The 16,621-nt window shown below is 43.3% G+C and overlaps 1 protein-coding gene across 4 annotated transcripts in view; it reads right to left on the bottom strand.

Moving 5' to 3' along the window:
- The window catches only part of ZNF462 (zinc finger protein 462), a 95,994-nt gene that overhangs the window by 42,796 nt on the left and 36,577 nt on the right, over positions 1–16,621 (bottom strand). For 3 of the 4 annotated variants that reach the window (XM_051641907.1, XM_051641910.1, XM_051641909.1), the window contains exons 2-5: positions 10,963–11,214; positions 4,879–10,361; positions 3,791–3,955; positions 1,927–2,030 (exon numbers count right to left, since the gene is read on the bottom strand). In XM_051641907.1, the coding sequence (XP_051497867.1) occupies positions 1,927–2,030; positions 3,791–3,955; positions 4,879–10,361; positions 10,963–11,182 (5,972 nt within the window). In that variant the 5' untranslated portion in view covers positions 11,183–11,214. Of the gene's footprint in view, positions 1–1,926; positions 2,031–3,790; positions 3,956–4,878; positions 10,362–10,962; positions 11,220–16,621 lie in introns of those variants that run through there. The other variant, XM_051641908.1, reaches the window with a different exon arrangement.

Raw genomic sequence — 16,621 nt, 5'->3', positions numbered from 1 at the left:
ATCCCTGTTCACGTGAGCTAACACTGAAGTCTATGTATTGAAAGATCTGGTGACAGAAAAAACAAACCAAAACAAAACAAACAAAAAAAGCCTTATGTCTCCTCTCAGGGCCACTTCATACAAATACAATTTAATAGAAATCCAAGATGGAGTTTGTGGCAATATAGAATGTACAGCTTCTTCAAAGAAATGGGAAAAACATCTCTTAAATAAGACATTGAACACTTTCAGCGCATACTTCACAGAACAAAACTTGTTTTAAATAGCTGACAGGGAATGAATGAGCTTACTTCATAATTAAAGCAGACTGCCAAAGGTGTATATAATACATATAGGTCTTGTAATACCTTAAGGTATTCTCCATAGTAATAATTAAAACTTTATGTATAACCATATACTTTGCAACATTCTTCCAAAGGTAGGTTTTAAAGTTTTGGTCAGATCTGGGAGAACAGTGGGCTGTTTAAATGTTTGGTTTAGTTTCTTTCACAGACATCATCTCCCAGGAGAGTAATTCCATCAGAAAGAAAAGTAAGAAATGAAGCAGACTACACTACTTCAACAACACCTATCAAGTTAGGTGATAACTGCAGAGTTTGCCTTTGCCATCCACCACTTTCTAACTTACCTGTCCTACTTGGAGGACACAACGTTATTTATTTCCTAGGTAGGGAATAGAGTGACTAGAGACCAAACTCAACACAACTCTGATTTTGGAAGCAAACCAGTTTACTAGACAAATAGCAGGTTGTGTAAGCTATGTGATGTTGGGTTGTCCCCCCACTGTCAGCCTTGCCAAAGCAGGGTGGTATATGCCCAGTAGTACCCATCCTTCTCCCAGTCCCTTTCTTACTGTTGGCTGCTCACTCCCCTAGACCTTTACAACAACTGTGGCATCCATTTGCAACACTGTGACATTAGCAGAAATCTTGGTTTTTAACATAAAGAGTTTAAAAATGCTTTTTATCATCCTTTCTCTCCCACATGCAAAACACGTGACATGCATTTGATTGCAAAGCAGTGAATCTTCACAAGTTTTAAGAGTGCTACTGACAGTGCCATGAATTGTCTACATCAAAAGAGCACCTGAACATCTCCTGTTTTGTTAAAATAATAATCATCTCTCTCCCCAGAAATTAGAGAAAAACATGTACTTGAGAGTGAGTCCCAGATGCCAGTGGAAAGTATCCCACAAACCCCGTATTTTGGTGGCATGACTTTATAGATATATAGATATAATTACAATTAAAGTATATTTGTAAATTACCAAGCTCAAGGAAAAACCAACCTTATTGAAAAAAGCGTAAGAAAAGAGGCTATTAATGATAACTATGTAGTGTTCACATGCTACATCAGACAAGGAAACAGGCGGAGGGAGTCACCAGTATACCGCACTGGTGTGATCTTGGAATATTTATAGACTGAAATAGCATAACATAATTAAGAAAAAAAAATAAGGCAAGTTTATGATAATTATTTTAACACTAGATGTGAAAACTCAATCATCAAAGAGTTGTAATAATTATAAACAAGGTAGTTAAATGCAGCAGAAATTCCTTATATATGAACGATTAACAAGGAAAATACTTCCCACCTTCTTGACTTAAGTCTCATGCATTCCACAAGGCTGCATAAGTGGTAGGCTTCACTGCCTACTGAAATTTTTAAATTCTTTTCCTTGCATGCTTTTCCCCTACATGTAAAAAAATTAAAGACTTAAATAAATTCAAGAAGACACAATGACACGAACTTTTATAGACAGCCACTTATAACGGCCAAAGATTCTGCAGCATAGAAAACATCTACACGCTGAGAAAAGTGTTGCTTAAGATCAAGTTTGAGGATGCTCGTCTTCAGTGTCAACCTACAAAACAGTAGTGCTAGTTTATGCTTCTTTTGAAAACAAAAATAGAAGCCATAACTTACTTGTGCCTGAAAGCAGAGACAAAGGAGCAATACTGGCAGCTGTACTTGTCTTCCCGGGCAAACATAGCCAGAGCCAAGTGACTCCTCTCGTGAGATCGCAGACCCTGCATAGACATCAAAACCCGGTCACACTGGCTGCAGTGGTAGCCCCAAGGCCTGGTTTCATCTTCCAAGGATGCTCCAAAATCAGCTTCTGTAAATTCCACAATGCCAGGGTACTGGGCTCCCTCAAAACCCTCCATGAAAGTTGTGTTTGAAGAATCTTCAGCTTCCTGCTAAAAAATACATACACCCCCCCCCAAGCCATCAATTCTCTCTCCCTTCTGCCTCTCAGTCTTTCCCATGTGTCCATTATAGTGCCTAGGTTTCCCACTGCATTACTTTTCTACATGTATCCCTACACAAACTCCTTATCAATGACTTTCTGAAAAAAGGGCCTACTCTTGGGAGGGAAAAACATTATTATATCTGAATTGTATCTGTTCTATACAAACATGTGTATGTAAAAATAAGCTCACTTCTTGATCCCCTTTGTGTCAGATAATGCAAAAAGAGAAGAAACTCAATTATCTTTCCATAGTCTGGATATAAATCTCCTAAATTTGATCAGATAAGTAAGGTATAGAGCAAGTTCATTTTAGTTTACTGTGCTCTACCTTATAGTGTACCTACTCTGCAGACTAATCAGTAGTCTAGTCTAGAGCAGACTTGTCCATCAGTGTCAAAATGACAAGAAAGAAGTTGGTACTCTAAGACCATAGAATCCTCTTTAAAACTAAAAAGCAAACACAAAAGGTCTTTTATTTCCCCTATCCTAACTTTTCTTTCCTTTACCTTTTCTAACCAGAGCATGTTTTTTTGCAGCAACCTTAACAAGCTCCTAAGATTATTTCCATCACATCCTTTTGGCCACAGATTTCAGCTTTTGTTCCCTGCTGCAAAAATTTTATTTACTCCAAGCATTGACCCTACACAAACTTCACTCAAGAAGCCTGGAGAAGAGGGAATGGCCCATTAGGAGGGAAGCATCTGAATTTGTCAGTAGTATTAGGTAAGGTAAAGGAAGGTCAGTGGTAGGGCAATGAAAGCTCCCCCAGGAACCATGAGTTAGGCAATGAAGGACTCAGCTTCCTCACAACAAGCAGACAATGTCTAGAGACCTGCAGCAGGAAGGAGTCCTTGCTGACAGTTCACTGCAGCACAAGGAGGAATACACAGCTAAGTTCCCATAACCTTGTTGCACTTACACTACCCTTGCTGATACCCTGGAAATCAAGCTGTGGAGCATCACCTATCACTGGAGATGTCCTAGAAGGCATCCCTTTTCACAGGGAGAAAGGAGTAACACAGTTACGCCTAATCACCTGAATGGGACCACTGGCTCAATTGGCCATTGAATGTTTTGTTTGGAGCCAGTGTGCAAATTTCACGTGGGAAGGTGTACTGCAAGCAACTTCGCACATTTGTATGTGCACACTTCTTAAAAAAAAATAAAGAAATAAAAAAATTATCAAGCAGCTCTTTTAGGGTTTAACTAAGCAGAAAAGCAGCCCAGAATAGCTGAGAGAAAGCCTCCTGATCATAAACCAAGTCTTTCGGTCATCAATGCCATCAGCTCCTTTGTGTCTGAGAAGAAATTAATTAGTCTTCATGCCCCTGGAGTGGAAAGAAGTTAAAACATCTTAAAATAAATCAAACGAAGTTCTGAAACTTAGTGTTATAATAAAACATCATGCTGAACTGGAGTACCCAGTTCAAAACCGATTCAACTTCACAAGAGACTTCCACAGGTTTTCAGTAAGTTCTTTATTTTAAACAATGCAAGAAGTCCCAGTCACCTTCAGTCACCTTTTAAAATTCTTACCTTTACTGTAGCTGACACAGAAGAGACATTCCCATACTGGACATGCTTGCGGAGGTGATTACAGATGGCTCGAAGTGTTGGATGAACTTCCACGCAAAATTTGCATTTGTAGCCAACCACCTTCCTCTCCTTAAGTTTTGAAACATCTTCCAAGTGTCCAAAAGCCTGTTCAAGTACACAAACATACAACACTGAAGTATGCTTTGTTACCTCAGTTTTAGGGACAGAGACCAGATTTTACGCCTAAATTCTTGACGCACACATACCCTGTTTTGCAGAACTGCAAGGTGAAATTTTATTGATGTCTATTAATAAGTGGATAAGAATAAGTGGATAAGAATAAGTGGATAAGACATCCATGCAGGAGAAACCTTCAGTTTCTGCAGAACAGCAGGCCTCTAGAAGACCACTCAGTTTGGCCTCTTTAATGACACCACAACTTCCCCAACAGCTGTATGAAGCTTTTCCACAGCAAGTATGTTTCAAACTGAAGCAGAACGAAGCAGGTAAGTGGACATGAAGAACAACACGATTTGGTCTTCTGCTTATGAGACACTTGCTCAAAGCTTCAGTCACCAGATAGATTCTTATCATGTTAATATTGAGTGCTTAATCAGACAAAGTGCTTAGAGAGAGAGTTTGAGAAGGACACATTTGTTATTCAGAGGTACACTGAGGAGGGGGGTGGGACATTTTGTAAAGAATATGCAATGAAGTACATGACAGCCTTGACATAAAACAAGAAGGAACTGTCAGATACAGATGGCTTTCCAGAAGGAAGAGAGGAAGGAAAGAAGATAAAAAAAATACTGAAGGAAGCAGTAAGAAGAAGCAGAACTTCCTACAAAACCTAAGGGGAGTGGAGAATGGATGAGGAAATTAAAGCAGAATGTGTAATTGACTTATGGAGCTCACTGGCAGGCCAAGTCAGTCCTTAGCCTGTGGTCATTTGGCTGTCAAAGAGAACATGCAAGTGGGCATTAGTAACAGGCAGCCTCTCAGGGTGTGGAAAGAAGGTAGTGGTTTTGGTTCTCTCCCCTGGCAGGGAGCAGGGATCAGGGAAAGAGACCAGACACACAAATCCTTACCCTCTCTTGTTTGAAATCTGCAAAAGCACCATCTGCATATTTCTGCTTGCTCAAAAGCTGCTTCCTCCTCTCCTGACGTTTGGCACGCTTCTGGAATTCCTCGTTGTGACCATTCAAGTGTGCAGTCAGCTCTGCCGTGCTATGCAATTTCATGTCACAGTGCTTGCACTGGTAGACAGGGTTCTGAGACCGAGTGCCACTTCCCAGTATGGCAAAGTCCCTCTTTAAATCCTTGCTGTGGTGGTCAGTGTAATGCATGCACAGCAGTTCTGCTGTGCTGAAGGACAGCTTGAAACATTTTATGCACCTGAAAGGAAGCCACTCAATCTCCTGAGCCTCAGTCTCCACCTCAGGCTTTTCAAAGTCATTCCTTTCCTCAGCTGGAGCCGGCTTTTCATGCTCATCGGCATACACGGCAGTGAAGTAACCCCCCAGCTTGCTAGCATGCTGCTTCTTAGGGAAGACACCAGGGTGACGCTTCATGTAGTGGGACACAATCCCCTTTTTGCTAAAGGACTGGAAGGAACAAAGTGAGCATTTCTTCTTCTCTACAGCCCTCCTCAGCTCCTCACTTAACTGAGGAGTGTCATCCTTGGGAGGAGATGGAATGATCACTTTATTGGGTTTGTCACTCACTGTCCTGGAGGCTGCTAAGCAGTGAGTGTAGTAAGCATCAATGTCATGCCTTTTCTGGTAGTGTGCTGCAAGCCCTTTGCGGATAGGATTGGTGTATGAACACAAAGCACATTTGAAGAGGTTGTTCTTGCCCTCTGGCTGTGCCCGAACATTGTTATGCTTGATGCGGTAGTGCCTCGCTATCCCCTTCCGGGTTGAGCAAAAATATTTACAGAGCTGACACCGGAAAACTGTGTGAGACACTAAGTGAGAACTGGAGAAATGAGGTGCTGGTAGAGAGACTTCTCCAATATCCTCAGCAACAAGTTCTGGGGACGCCTTGATTTCAGTCACCAGGTCTGGCTCCACTGAGGCAGAAACCTTTGGTGGTGACTGGGCAAAAACATCAAATTCAGGTTGATTGTGATACTTCTCATAGTGAATTTTCAGTTTCTCAAGTGTTCCATGGGTGTAAGGGCAGAGTTTACACCGATAAGCACCATAGCCTTGCTTGAAAATCCTACTTGTCTCTTCCACATCATTCTGAGCAATATCATTTGACTGCTCCACATCATGCACAAAGTCTTCAGCAGTGACCTTTACTGATGGGTGCCGTTTCTGGTAGTGTGTGAGAACGCCATGAATACGTGTATTAATGTATGGGCAATGTCTGCACTTATATACAGCCCCTGGGTTAATATCTATATCCTGAGCAAAGTCCGCAGCTTTCACTTTCATGCCAGGATGCTTTTTTCCATAATGTGTCAGGAGACCATGCAAGTTATTGTATTCAGACTGGCAAACTGTACACTGATAAGGAGTGGAAGAGATGGCAGGATTTGCAGAAGACAGCTGGACAGTTTTCTCCTGGGAAAGGCTGGGATCCTCTCCACACTCTGCATCCTGATCCATGTGTGATGTTGTTATCTGGTCTTCAGAATCCATCCTGGCCCCAACTTCATCAGGCTGTGGGATGGATTTATCAACAGCATCTTTCTCCTTAATTATATCTACCAGCACAGATTCATCTCCATTCATGGCCCAAGGGTGAAATGCCTGATAGTGATTAGTAATATCCCAAATGGAAGATGCTTCAAAAATGCAGTCTCTGCATCTATAGGTTTTTATCTCTGTTGGCATCACTAGGGCAGGAGGGGAAGGATCAGGACCTGCCCAGAGTTTAGTTGCCATATATGTATAGTCAACATAATGCTCAGGATGTCTCCTTTGGTAATGCACAAGCAAACCACTTGGCTCTGTGTGTGAATAAATGCACCATTCACAGTGATAACCAGCTTCTATCATGCCATCCAAAAATGCCCATCTCAGAATGGATGTGACTGTGGCCTTCAGATTTGGGTGGTCTTTCTTAATATGCTTCCTCAATGCATAGAAGTAAGGTGATGTGTAGCTGCACTGCCTGCATTTGAGGGCTCTCAGCTTTGACTTGTCCCGTTCAGTGCCAGAGGTGTGTCCAGGCATACTGCCAGACAATTTCTTCTGGCTGCGATCACAAAGGCTTCTAATGGTGGCTGTATGCTGCCTTATCACATCTGCATTAGCTTTGAAGTCACGATGCTTCTTCTGATAATGAATGAGCACACCCTTCACAGTCCGATTTCCATAATCACAGTGTTGGCAGAAGAACATTTCATTCTCCGAAGGATTCATAGAGGTCTCAGATCCAGCCCGGCTCAACGGTTGCATTGACACTGGTGGTCTCTGAATACCAGGTGGCAACTCACTGGCTCTCATCATTGCTGCGGTGGGGGGTGCCTGTCTGATATATTTGGCAGTGACCTTTATTTCTGGGTGCCTTTTCTGGTAGTGGACAAGCACTCCCACAACTGATCGGTTGCTGTATGAACAGTGTTTGCAATAGTAGAGTTCGGTAGAAAGGTCTGGAGGGGGTGGTGGGCCATGTGGGGGTTGAGAAGCCAAGCTGGACAATTTTGGGGAGACTGGTGTCCCCAGCTCAAAAGACATCTGAGCCAGGGCAGAGCCCCTCTCTACGGAGACTACACGCATGGTCTTCTGAATTCTGAAATATGATGCTTTTTCTTCAGGGTGCTTTTTCTGGTAATGCACCAGAACTGAATGCATGTTAGGGCTTGCAAATGAACACACATCACAGTCATAAACAACCACAGAACTGACTGAAGGTTCCTTCTGATTTTCACATTCAGGACTAAAACTCTTGGCGGCACTTTTGTTAAAACCAGCTGGCACACCAGCCCCGCGAGCCATGGGGGTGGAGGTTGCCATAGTTTTTGGAGCAGAATTCAAGATCTCTCTCAGTGTCTGAGACTCTGTGTTCAGCCCTTCTTGCTGCTCAACAACATAGCTTGAAAATATCATTGCATTGTTAATTTTCACTGTGGGATGCATTCTTTGGTAATGTGGCATCAGGCTTCTAACATTCGGGCTTGTATAAGAGCAGAAGCGGCAGCGGTAAATCAGATCAGAATGATCAAAGTTCAGTACATTCATAGCTTCGGGGTGATGCTCTCCATAATGCTGCTGCAGGTCTTCAAAGTTTGTGTAGTCAATATAGCACTCAAGACACCGGTATACTGCACTGTGATCATTTGGATCCAGGATATACCTAAAACTGAATTTAATATATGGATGCATTCGCTGGTAGTGGGTGCTAACACTCCTGGCAGATTTGTTGCTGAAATCACAGTGTTTACAATAGTAAAGCCTGCCAGAGTCGTTAAACTCTGAATTTTCATTGTTCTGATCAGTACCATACATGTTGGTCTGGGTCCCCAGAACAGAGGCATTAGGGCTCTGATGGTCCTTCATGCTGACAGAAGAATAATAGTCTTCCTCATCTTCAGATAAAGTGAGCTCAATTTCTGCTCCATTTGTGGAATTATAGTCATGCTGCATGCTTCTAAAGTTTGTCTCCTTCTGGGAATCATTAGCCTCTCTGCCCCACATTTGCTGGGGTGTGTAAGAACTGGAAACCTCTATCATTGGCTCTGTTTGCTCTTCTTCTCTGTCTAACTCCACTTCTATCTCCACCTCATTGTCCTCCTCCTCTTCCTCATCGTCCTCTACATTAATCACAGCATCTTCTTGCTGTTTGTTTTGGTTGATTTTGCTCTGCAGATTGCTGGCTATTTCATCAATTCTAGTTCTCTTTTTCACTGGAGAGAGATCTAAAGGGAAGTCATTTGATACCTTTCGAGGGGCCTTCGCAACAAAGTTATTTTTAGATGACAGTCCAAGGATGGAGGTCTGGCTCTTCTTCACTGTGCTGGCAGAGGTGTGAGCATCCCCCTCACTCTCTTGTGGCGTGTTTGATGGCGGTCCATCGTATTTTGGCAAATTGTCACAGAATGAATGCTTGTGCTGCTGATGAACTCTAAGGCCTTTTAAAGTTGTGGTGGAATAGGTGCACATTGTGCACTTGTAGGGATGCTGTGAATGGGGCTGGGGTGACTGTTGTTGTGGCTGCTGTGGCTGTACTGGTTCCATCATCCCAGCTGACTTCCTGCCATTTATATTTCCACTCTCGTAAGACACTGTGCTGTCATTCAAAGAAGAGGCAATGCTTTCCGTCTGAGAGTTGATAGTGTCCCAGTCTGATGTTGTTCCTGTGTGACACTGCTTGTGGGCACCAAGCTTTAATGAACTCTTGCAGGTGAAAGGGCATTCATCACACTTGTACACAGCTGTCTTTCCAGACAGGTGGATGTTCTCAATGTGACGAGAAATGCTTCGGCGGTGCATTGTCAGGAAAGGGCAAAAAGGACACTGGAACCTGTTCATATACCTTCTGAAGGGAATCCCCTTTGTTTCCAATAGTTTGTTGCCATCAGATCCCATCAGCTGCTCTGCAGACATTCCAGAGGTCTGGTGATCCATGGAGTTCAAACCATTCTCGCTGTCCACTTCATTTAGCTCTTCATCTGAGCTGGAGTCATTTAGCATACTGCTTGTTTCCAGGTCAGCAGAAGAATTCGTCATATCAGCAATTCCATAGCGGGATCTGTCAGACAAATTAACCATGCCCGAGTTGTGAGGTGACTTAGGCTTTATTTGAGGGTAAGACACAGAAGAAAACTTGGAAGATGTAGAAGAGTTGGGCCTGATAAGGGAATTGCTCATAGAGCTCCTGAAGTTTGAGACATTAGCATTCGACATCTCACGCCCTGTTGTATTCATGGAGATATAATTAGAGTTTGGAGAGGCATTCTGGGCACTCTTACTCTGTACATCAGGTGCACCACTTCCATCTTGTTGCTGCCTCAGGCTTGACAGTATTTTTACCATGCTGCGGTGCTTCTTCATCATGTGGTCACACCAACGCTCCCTTCGAGGTGTCTGGTAGCTGCACCATTCACAGCAAAAGTTGCCTCTAGACTTTGTCAGGGGCTTGACCATGGATTCCAAAATGCTCCGCTCCACCACCTCTGCAGGCAGCTCCTTGCAGGCTTCCTGAACTGGCATGGAAGCAGATGTTGATTCGGACATAGCAGCAGCAGCAGGAGGAGTTGAACTCTCTTTCAGGTTGCTTTTGTGATACATTTTCTGGTGTTTAATAATCCTTGCGCGCCTGGGTGACTTGTAGGTGCAGAACTGGCAACTGAAAACTTTGCCAAACCCTTCGTGCATCATCACGTTGTAATTAAGGGAACTAGCAGTTGGTGGCCCCACCGAGCTCCCCCCAGCCTGTGCTCCATGAACCTTGCGTGTGTGCTCTATCAGGAGGTTTTTGGAACGGAAGTAACGCACACAGAACTTGCACTGGAAAAACTTGTTGGTTGGTTTAGGATTTGGAGCCATGTGCTGACCATAGAAAGTCTGGCTCTGGCTATAGTAACTTCCAGTCCCCATCTGACTTGTTGCATTTTGCCCTAAAATGAGAATTAAGGTGTATATGTAAATAAGTAAAATCAAATTAGAGGCTTTTTCTCCACCCATCCTGTATGCATAAGAATGCTATCACATCCTGAAGAGATAAAAATCACATCAGGATTCCCCCGCTTACTTTTTGTGAGATCCACATATCTGACTATGGTTACAAACACAACCATTATGCATAGTGTTTATGTATGTATGACTGATGTATAGTCTGGGACAGACAATTTAAAAAATAATCTTCTAATGGGAAAAAAAGAAAGCTACCACAGTAATAAAGTTGAAAATTTTGAGATGGTTCATGGTAGTGAAGAAGAACCATGAAAATCTGAAAACCAAACAGCAGTATGAAGAAATACATGAAAAGCAGCTGGGAAATAAAATCATCCGCCATGTTTGCATTTATAGAAAAAGACATAGTGTGAACCAATATGGCTGAAGCTAGACACCTGCTTAGCTGACATAGGAATAAAGATAATGTGAGTTTTTGAGATCACATTAAAAGCAGAAACTAAAACACACTGAGATAAGCCACATGTGAAATAGGGGTTAGAGTTGAGATCTGAAGTTGAGATCAATTTTAGAGTTGAGATTTACCTGCTATTTCATCTGCAATAGTAAATTCATCCTTTACAGAGGAAAATTCAACCTCAGTCTGGTTGCTAGCATTCATAGAACCAGATCTTGGCTGGGTAGGGCTTTCCTCGGAGACATCAGTTGGCTGCAGAAAAGCAGTATGAACATCCTGAATGTGAGCTTTTAGATCTTCATAAGATGGAGCTCGAAAATCACAGCCATCACACTGCAGCACCTCCATGGTTCAGGGATGATCTTTTACATCAGTAAATTCTGCAAGAGAGGGGAAGGAAAGAAAAAGAAAGAGTTACGTTTTACAGCAATGTCATTGTAATGAACCTTGAAAACAGGTAATACCAAGCTTACGATGACTCAGTCATTTCCAGTGATTCTGCAAATAGTGTGGTGTAAAAATCAACCTTTGCTTACCATATTAAGGAGCATAAATTCAGATTCACATGAAGTCTTATCAAGGTAGCTCACAAGTTGCTGATTCAACACTATGAACAGTAAATTTTCTGAAAAGTGACTAATGATACTTTGTCTTCTTGGCTTTTCTATTACACAGGATAGAGCTGTTGTTCAGAAATTGTCTTGTTCAAAGACCACAACTCAGAGGAACAGTACATTACCTCCAGTCAGGCACTGGCATTTATAATCAGAAAACAGTGCTTCTGCCTTATGAGACCCACTCTAACCTTGGTGTAAGTTGCTATGTCCTGCCTGTTTCACTACTATAGATCAAAAAGCCTTCACAGGAAGAAGTCTGCCTTCCTATCAGTCCCGATTTTGGTGGAATACCGAGACATAACAGCAAGACAAGATGCAGCTACATGAACCCAACTTAGAATGTTTTGCTCTGCTCTCATTCCACCAAGCTTTGTGAGGGTATCTCCGTTCTTTGTTAAAATGTTACAGTTTCATTTTAGTCTAGTCTAGGGATGTGACCTTTTTGTGGCAGGAGTCTGGGGAATGGAAACGGCTGGAGGAAGAGAGAGACAGCAATGGGAATAGCAATACTGCAAAAAATGCAATGGAAACAAACGCTACAAACACTCAGAGGCATCATGACTTCCTTTATTTATCCAAAAGCTTTGAATATGCTGAAGAACAAAGCAAGGTAAGACATGGTAATATGCATCATGTTGGTTCAGCTTGTGATCAATTACTCCTGCAACAAAGAGTTGTGTTTGCGTGATGCCATGAGAGGAGACACAAAGCACAAGCAAGACAAAAGCCTTATGCCCTCCTACTCTGTGCAGTACTTGACACAAAAGCAACCTATGTTAATAAAGGAATTACTTCTTTAAGCTTCCATATGCTGCACTGGGAAAGGGTGATAAACTGGGTGTCTCAGTGGTCCAACACACAAGGGCAGCCCAAAACACTGAAAATTCCTTGTGTTTATTGTATGTAGAGTATGAAGCTACTTCCACAGTGAGGAGAATGCTCCAAAATATTAGGGCACAAAAATAAGAGACAGTACTGCATCAGGATCTTACACGAAGGAATGCTTCTTCTGATAGACTACTAAAATAAACTTCTAGCAAGTCAAATTCTGGTCAGTTGAGAGCTCTTCACATATTTACCTACATTACTTTGCAGGCTGGACTGTGTCCGTTCTCTCCCCCCACTCCCTCCCACCACCAAGAAAGAAAATGAACGCTGGACCAGCTTCTTTTCAGCTAACAAAGTTACAATAATCGAGATACTCAAGCTTTTATGTGCAAGCACCAGACCAAATTGTGTGGAAGAGGTTGCTATCTGCTCTGGATCAAATTACAGCAGTGAGTGAAGCCCCACCCCACGTCTCCTTTAGCACAGTCCATTAGACCTGAAAACAAATTTTTCCATGGAGCAGACGACTCCTGCATTTAGAGCACTTGACAGAAAAGCAGATCATCCAGTTTTCACTACCCATCCCCCAAGCTTAGTCCTTTCATCTCAGCCAAACAAGCCACAGCTCCGATGAATGTGTTTATCACACTTTCAAGAGATACGAGCCCCTGCGTCACTGAAGCTTTAAGACTCACTAAGCTGCCCTAGTCCTCTGAGCTTTGGGAGCAGCCATTTTAGCTCAGACAACTCCTGCTCTCAGAGGCTCAGAGCTTCTCGGCTGTGCACAACATGGCCTCACTTATCTCAGCTTCATCTCAAACACACTAGGCTTTTCCTTTTTTTCCCTCCTCCTCCTTGGGTGACGCTTGAAAAATCATCACCCCCAGAACGTATCTCCCCTTCTCCTGCATGACTTGCTTTCCAGGTCTTGTCACTGCTCTCCCCCTGCACTGCCAAAGCAGCACCTTCCCACCCTGAGCTGCTGATTGCCGGCAACCATCTCCTAGGGTTGGTTCCCCTGTCCCATGGATGACAAATGTGACGGTTCGTTCCAGGAAGAGCATTACAGCATCAAGACACTGGTCCAAGCTGTCCTACAGGCAGAGACAACACACAGCTTAGCCTCGCAGAATGGGGGAAACGGGAGGGGGAGTGAAGGGGGGAGGCAGGCAGGGGGCCTCCAGCATGCCCTGTCCCTGGGGAGCCCTCCTGCTTGGCGGGGAAGACATACAACCCCACTCCCCTGCCAGATTCCAAAGTCTAATGACCTTTGTTAATTACCAGCCAGCCTGTCTGCATCAGCAAACCCTGCCAGCAGACACACCCTTCACACAAAGGCGGTAGCTATGCCTTTTAAGAGAGGTTCTCTGAAAGCTCCATTGTATAGAACACAGGAAAAACAACGCACTCAAAAAATCTCTCTCTTCCCCGCTCACAGCACCACCACCACCACCACTCCCCACGCCCCCCAGAAAACTTCAGACCCTTTAGAAACACCACCACAAAGCGCTTTCAGCTCTGTCTCTTTTGGAAACTTAAGGCCAGCTTGCTAAGTAGAAAACCAGAAAGGAGAGCAAACCTGAGGTTCTGAAAAATGAGAATCCTGGCGGCTTCAGGAGGTAAAACCCACCACCATCCCCATCTCCTGCAGTCACTATACATTGGTGCTTGAAAGTATCTTCAAGGATCCTGGTTGCTGTCTAAACGGTCTTAAACCAACAGTATTCTTACACAAATCAGAGGAAAAGGTTGAGAGATCATTAATAGCTGCTGACTACAAAAACTGATGGAGACTTTCTAATGGGTTCCAGCTTGAATTTCAGCAGGGTCTATTTCACAAAGACACTACCAATTCAGATAAGAGGTTAATCTTACTGCAGCTATGAGGAACAAACATCAGGTACAGCTTGAATGGACTTAAATTTGATGTTTTCACCATGCATCACTGAAAGCCGGGTGAAGCATAACAGATTTTGCTCTACCATTTCCACATTTTTCTTTAAAATTCAAGCATTGCACAAAAGCGAAGACAAACACAAACTGCTAGTTCAAGCTCATATATCAAAAGAAACTTAGACACAATGTGTGTCTTTCATCATTTTGTCTGCATATGATGTGGAACCGAGAGAGAGCCATCTACCCACCAGCAAAGAGCATTTTCAACTGCAGATGTTAATATACTGGCAAGACACAAACCCCAAGCAAAGGAGACAAAGCAAGATTTGCACGTTTCCATCACAACCACCTAGGGCAATGCATTCCATAATCATTTACATTTTCAAACAGCACAATAATGGAGGGGGAGAGGGAGAGAGAGAGGGAGAACAAGAGGGAGAGGGAGGGAGAGAGGAGTTACAAAATCCACTATCTCAAAACCAGAACAGGAAGTCTAGGAAAAAAAAAACCAAAACAACCAAACACAACCACCATGAAATAAATCTGTAAATCCCACAAACCTTCTAACATATTCACAACCCATCTTGAGACCACATTGCCCACAGATAATGCAACTTCTAAAATACCCTTACTAATGTGATACTAACCTCAGCAAACAGATTATTAAAATGCCATTGTCTGACTAATTTGCATTTACAACCTCTTCTTAAAATATATGGCTTTAATGCTTAGTATGGAGAAGAGGTATTATCATTTTTCTTACTAGTGGAAAGCTTCCAAAGCAATGGTCAAAAGATATTCTCATAGTTCTAAAAACCCAAGGTGAAGTCTCAAACACTCATAATGTGTGAGAACATCAGGGACACAGTTGCATTAGTTTTCTAGGTTTTTAAAAATCCAAAACAAAAGATAATTGTGCTTGTTGAACAACAGTCATTACAGAATTTGGCAGCAGCCAAAGTAGTACAACTCGTTATGTTTAAGTTGGGTTTTAAAGCTTCAAAATACAAAATTAATTGTGAAGCCCAAGGCACTGACCTCAAAATTGAGCGTCTGTGGTTTGACTACCCATCCGTTACATTTTGAGATGGAGTCAGAAGAGCTTGCAGAAGTTAAGAATATGCACATGCATAACCACAACTGAAAAGGTCAGTCAGACCACACACTATGTGAACTTCCAGCTCAATATTAGTAACTCTGCATGTCAAACAAAAAAAATCTCAAGTTCTCCAAGTCCTCCTCTAGTCAGATGATCAGAGGGCATCTTCATCCCTACCTCATACGTGCAGGCTGAGCACACAACTTTTATTTTATTCTGTGCCAAGGTGGAGATGAAAAGAGATTTCTTCACCAAAAGGCTTCTCAAGCATTGGCACAGGCTGCCCAGGGAAGTGGTGGAGTCACCAACCCTCAAAGCATTTATTTACGGATGGGGTTTAGTGGTGGACCTGGCTGGACTGGATGATCCTAAAGGTCTTTTCCAACCTAAATTATTCTATGTTCCACACCCCATCTCTGGCACAAATGGTGCCAAATGCCTTTCAACAGGACAAAGTCCCCCAAGAGATGCAGAGTGTGTTGGGGCCCTGAGGGCACCACACAGGCCTCACACCCCTGAACAGCCCTCCTGGGGCTCCCCCACAGCTCAGGACCCCTTTTCACACACACCCCCTTTCACTCCCCGGGCAACACCAGCCCCTGCCCCGGCAATGCCGCAGCAGGGCCATCTCCAGGTCCCCAACACCGTACCTTGGATTCTGGTGAGCCAGGCACAGCTGCAGGCGCTGGGCTCAGCTGGAGCTGGGGGGTGGGCAGTGCCCGGGGCTGCCCCTCAGCCTGCCCTGCTCCCAGGGGCGGCGGGAACACAGGCCCTGGCTCCAGCTCTCCATGGGCATCCCCAGCGGCTCCAGTGCAGTGCCTTGAGGCACAGCAGAACAACATCAACAAAGTATCTTAGCAGAGGCAGGAACCATCTCTAGAGCCGTATTTTTCCTTCAGAACATGCAGGAAGCTTCAGTGTTTGTCTGATCTCTTTGGTAATTTTTTTTCTTGCCGTTGGAGATCAACCTACCAGAAATCAACTACCAGATACTATGGCAATGCGATTCACAAGCAACTAATTGCAGACATGACAACTTTTCAAAATTCCCATGAGTAACACCACCTGCATTTGTCCCTGCTAGAAAAGCCTCAGTTTTATGAGGCACCAGTGTCTTCTTCAGCTGTGCTGAGGACCTTCCAGCCATGCTACCCTGGCTCCTAACCAAGTTCTGCTCATGCACGATAGAACCACTGCTATGATGTCCTTGGGTTTGTGGTTGTTCTGTCTTTTTTTTAAAAAAAAAACAAAACAAGACTTTTTTTTTTTTGGCGTAAGATTTGAATAGGGAATAAGACAACTAAAAAAGTAAAATCATCAGAGCAATGTAAAAATTTATACATTTGA

The sequence above is a fragment of the Apus apus genome, chromosome Z (assembly GCF_020740795.1).
Source record: "Apus apus isolate bApuApu2 chromosome Z, bApuApu2.pri.cur, whole genome shotgun sequence".
Classification (NCBI taxonomy): Eukaryota; Metazoa; Chordata; class Aves; order Apodiformes; family Apodidae; genus Apus; species Apus apus.
Note: the sequence above shows the minus strand (reverse complement) of the source record. Positions and strands in the feature narration are given on the sequence as shown.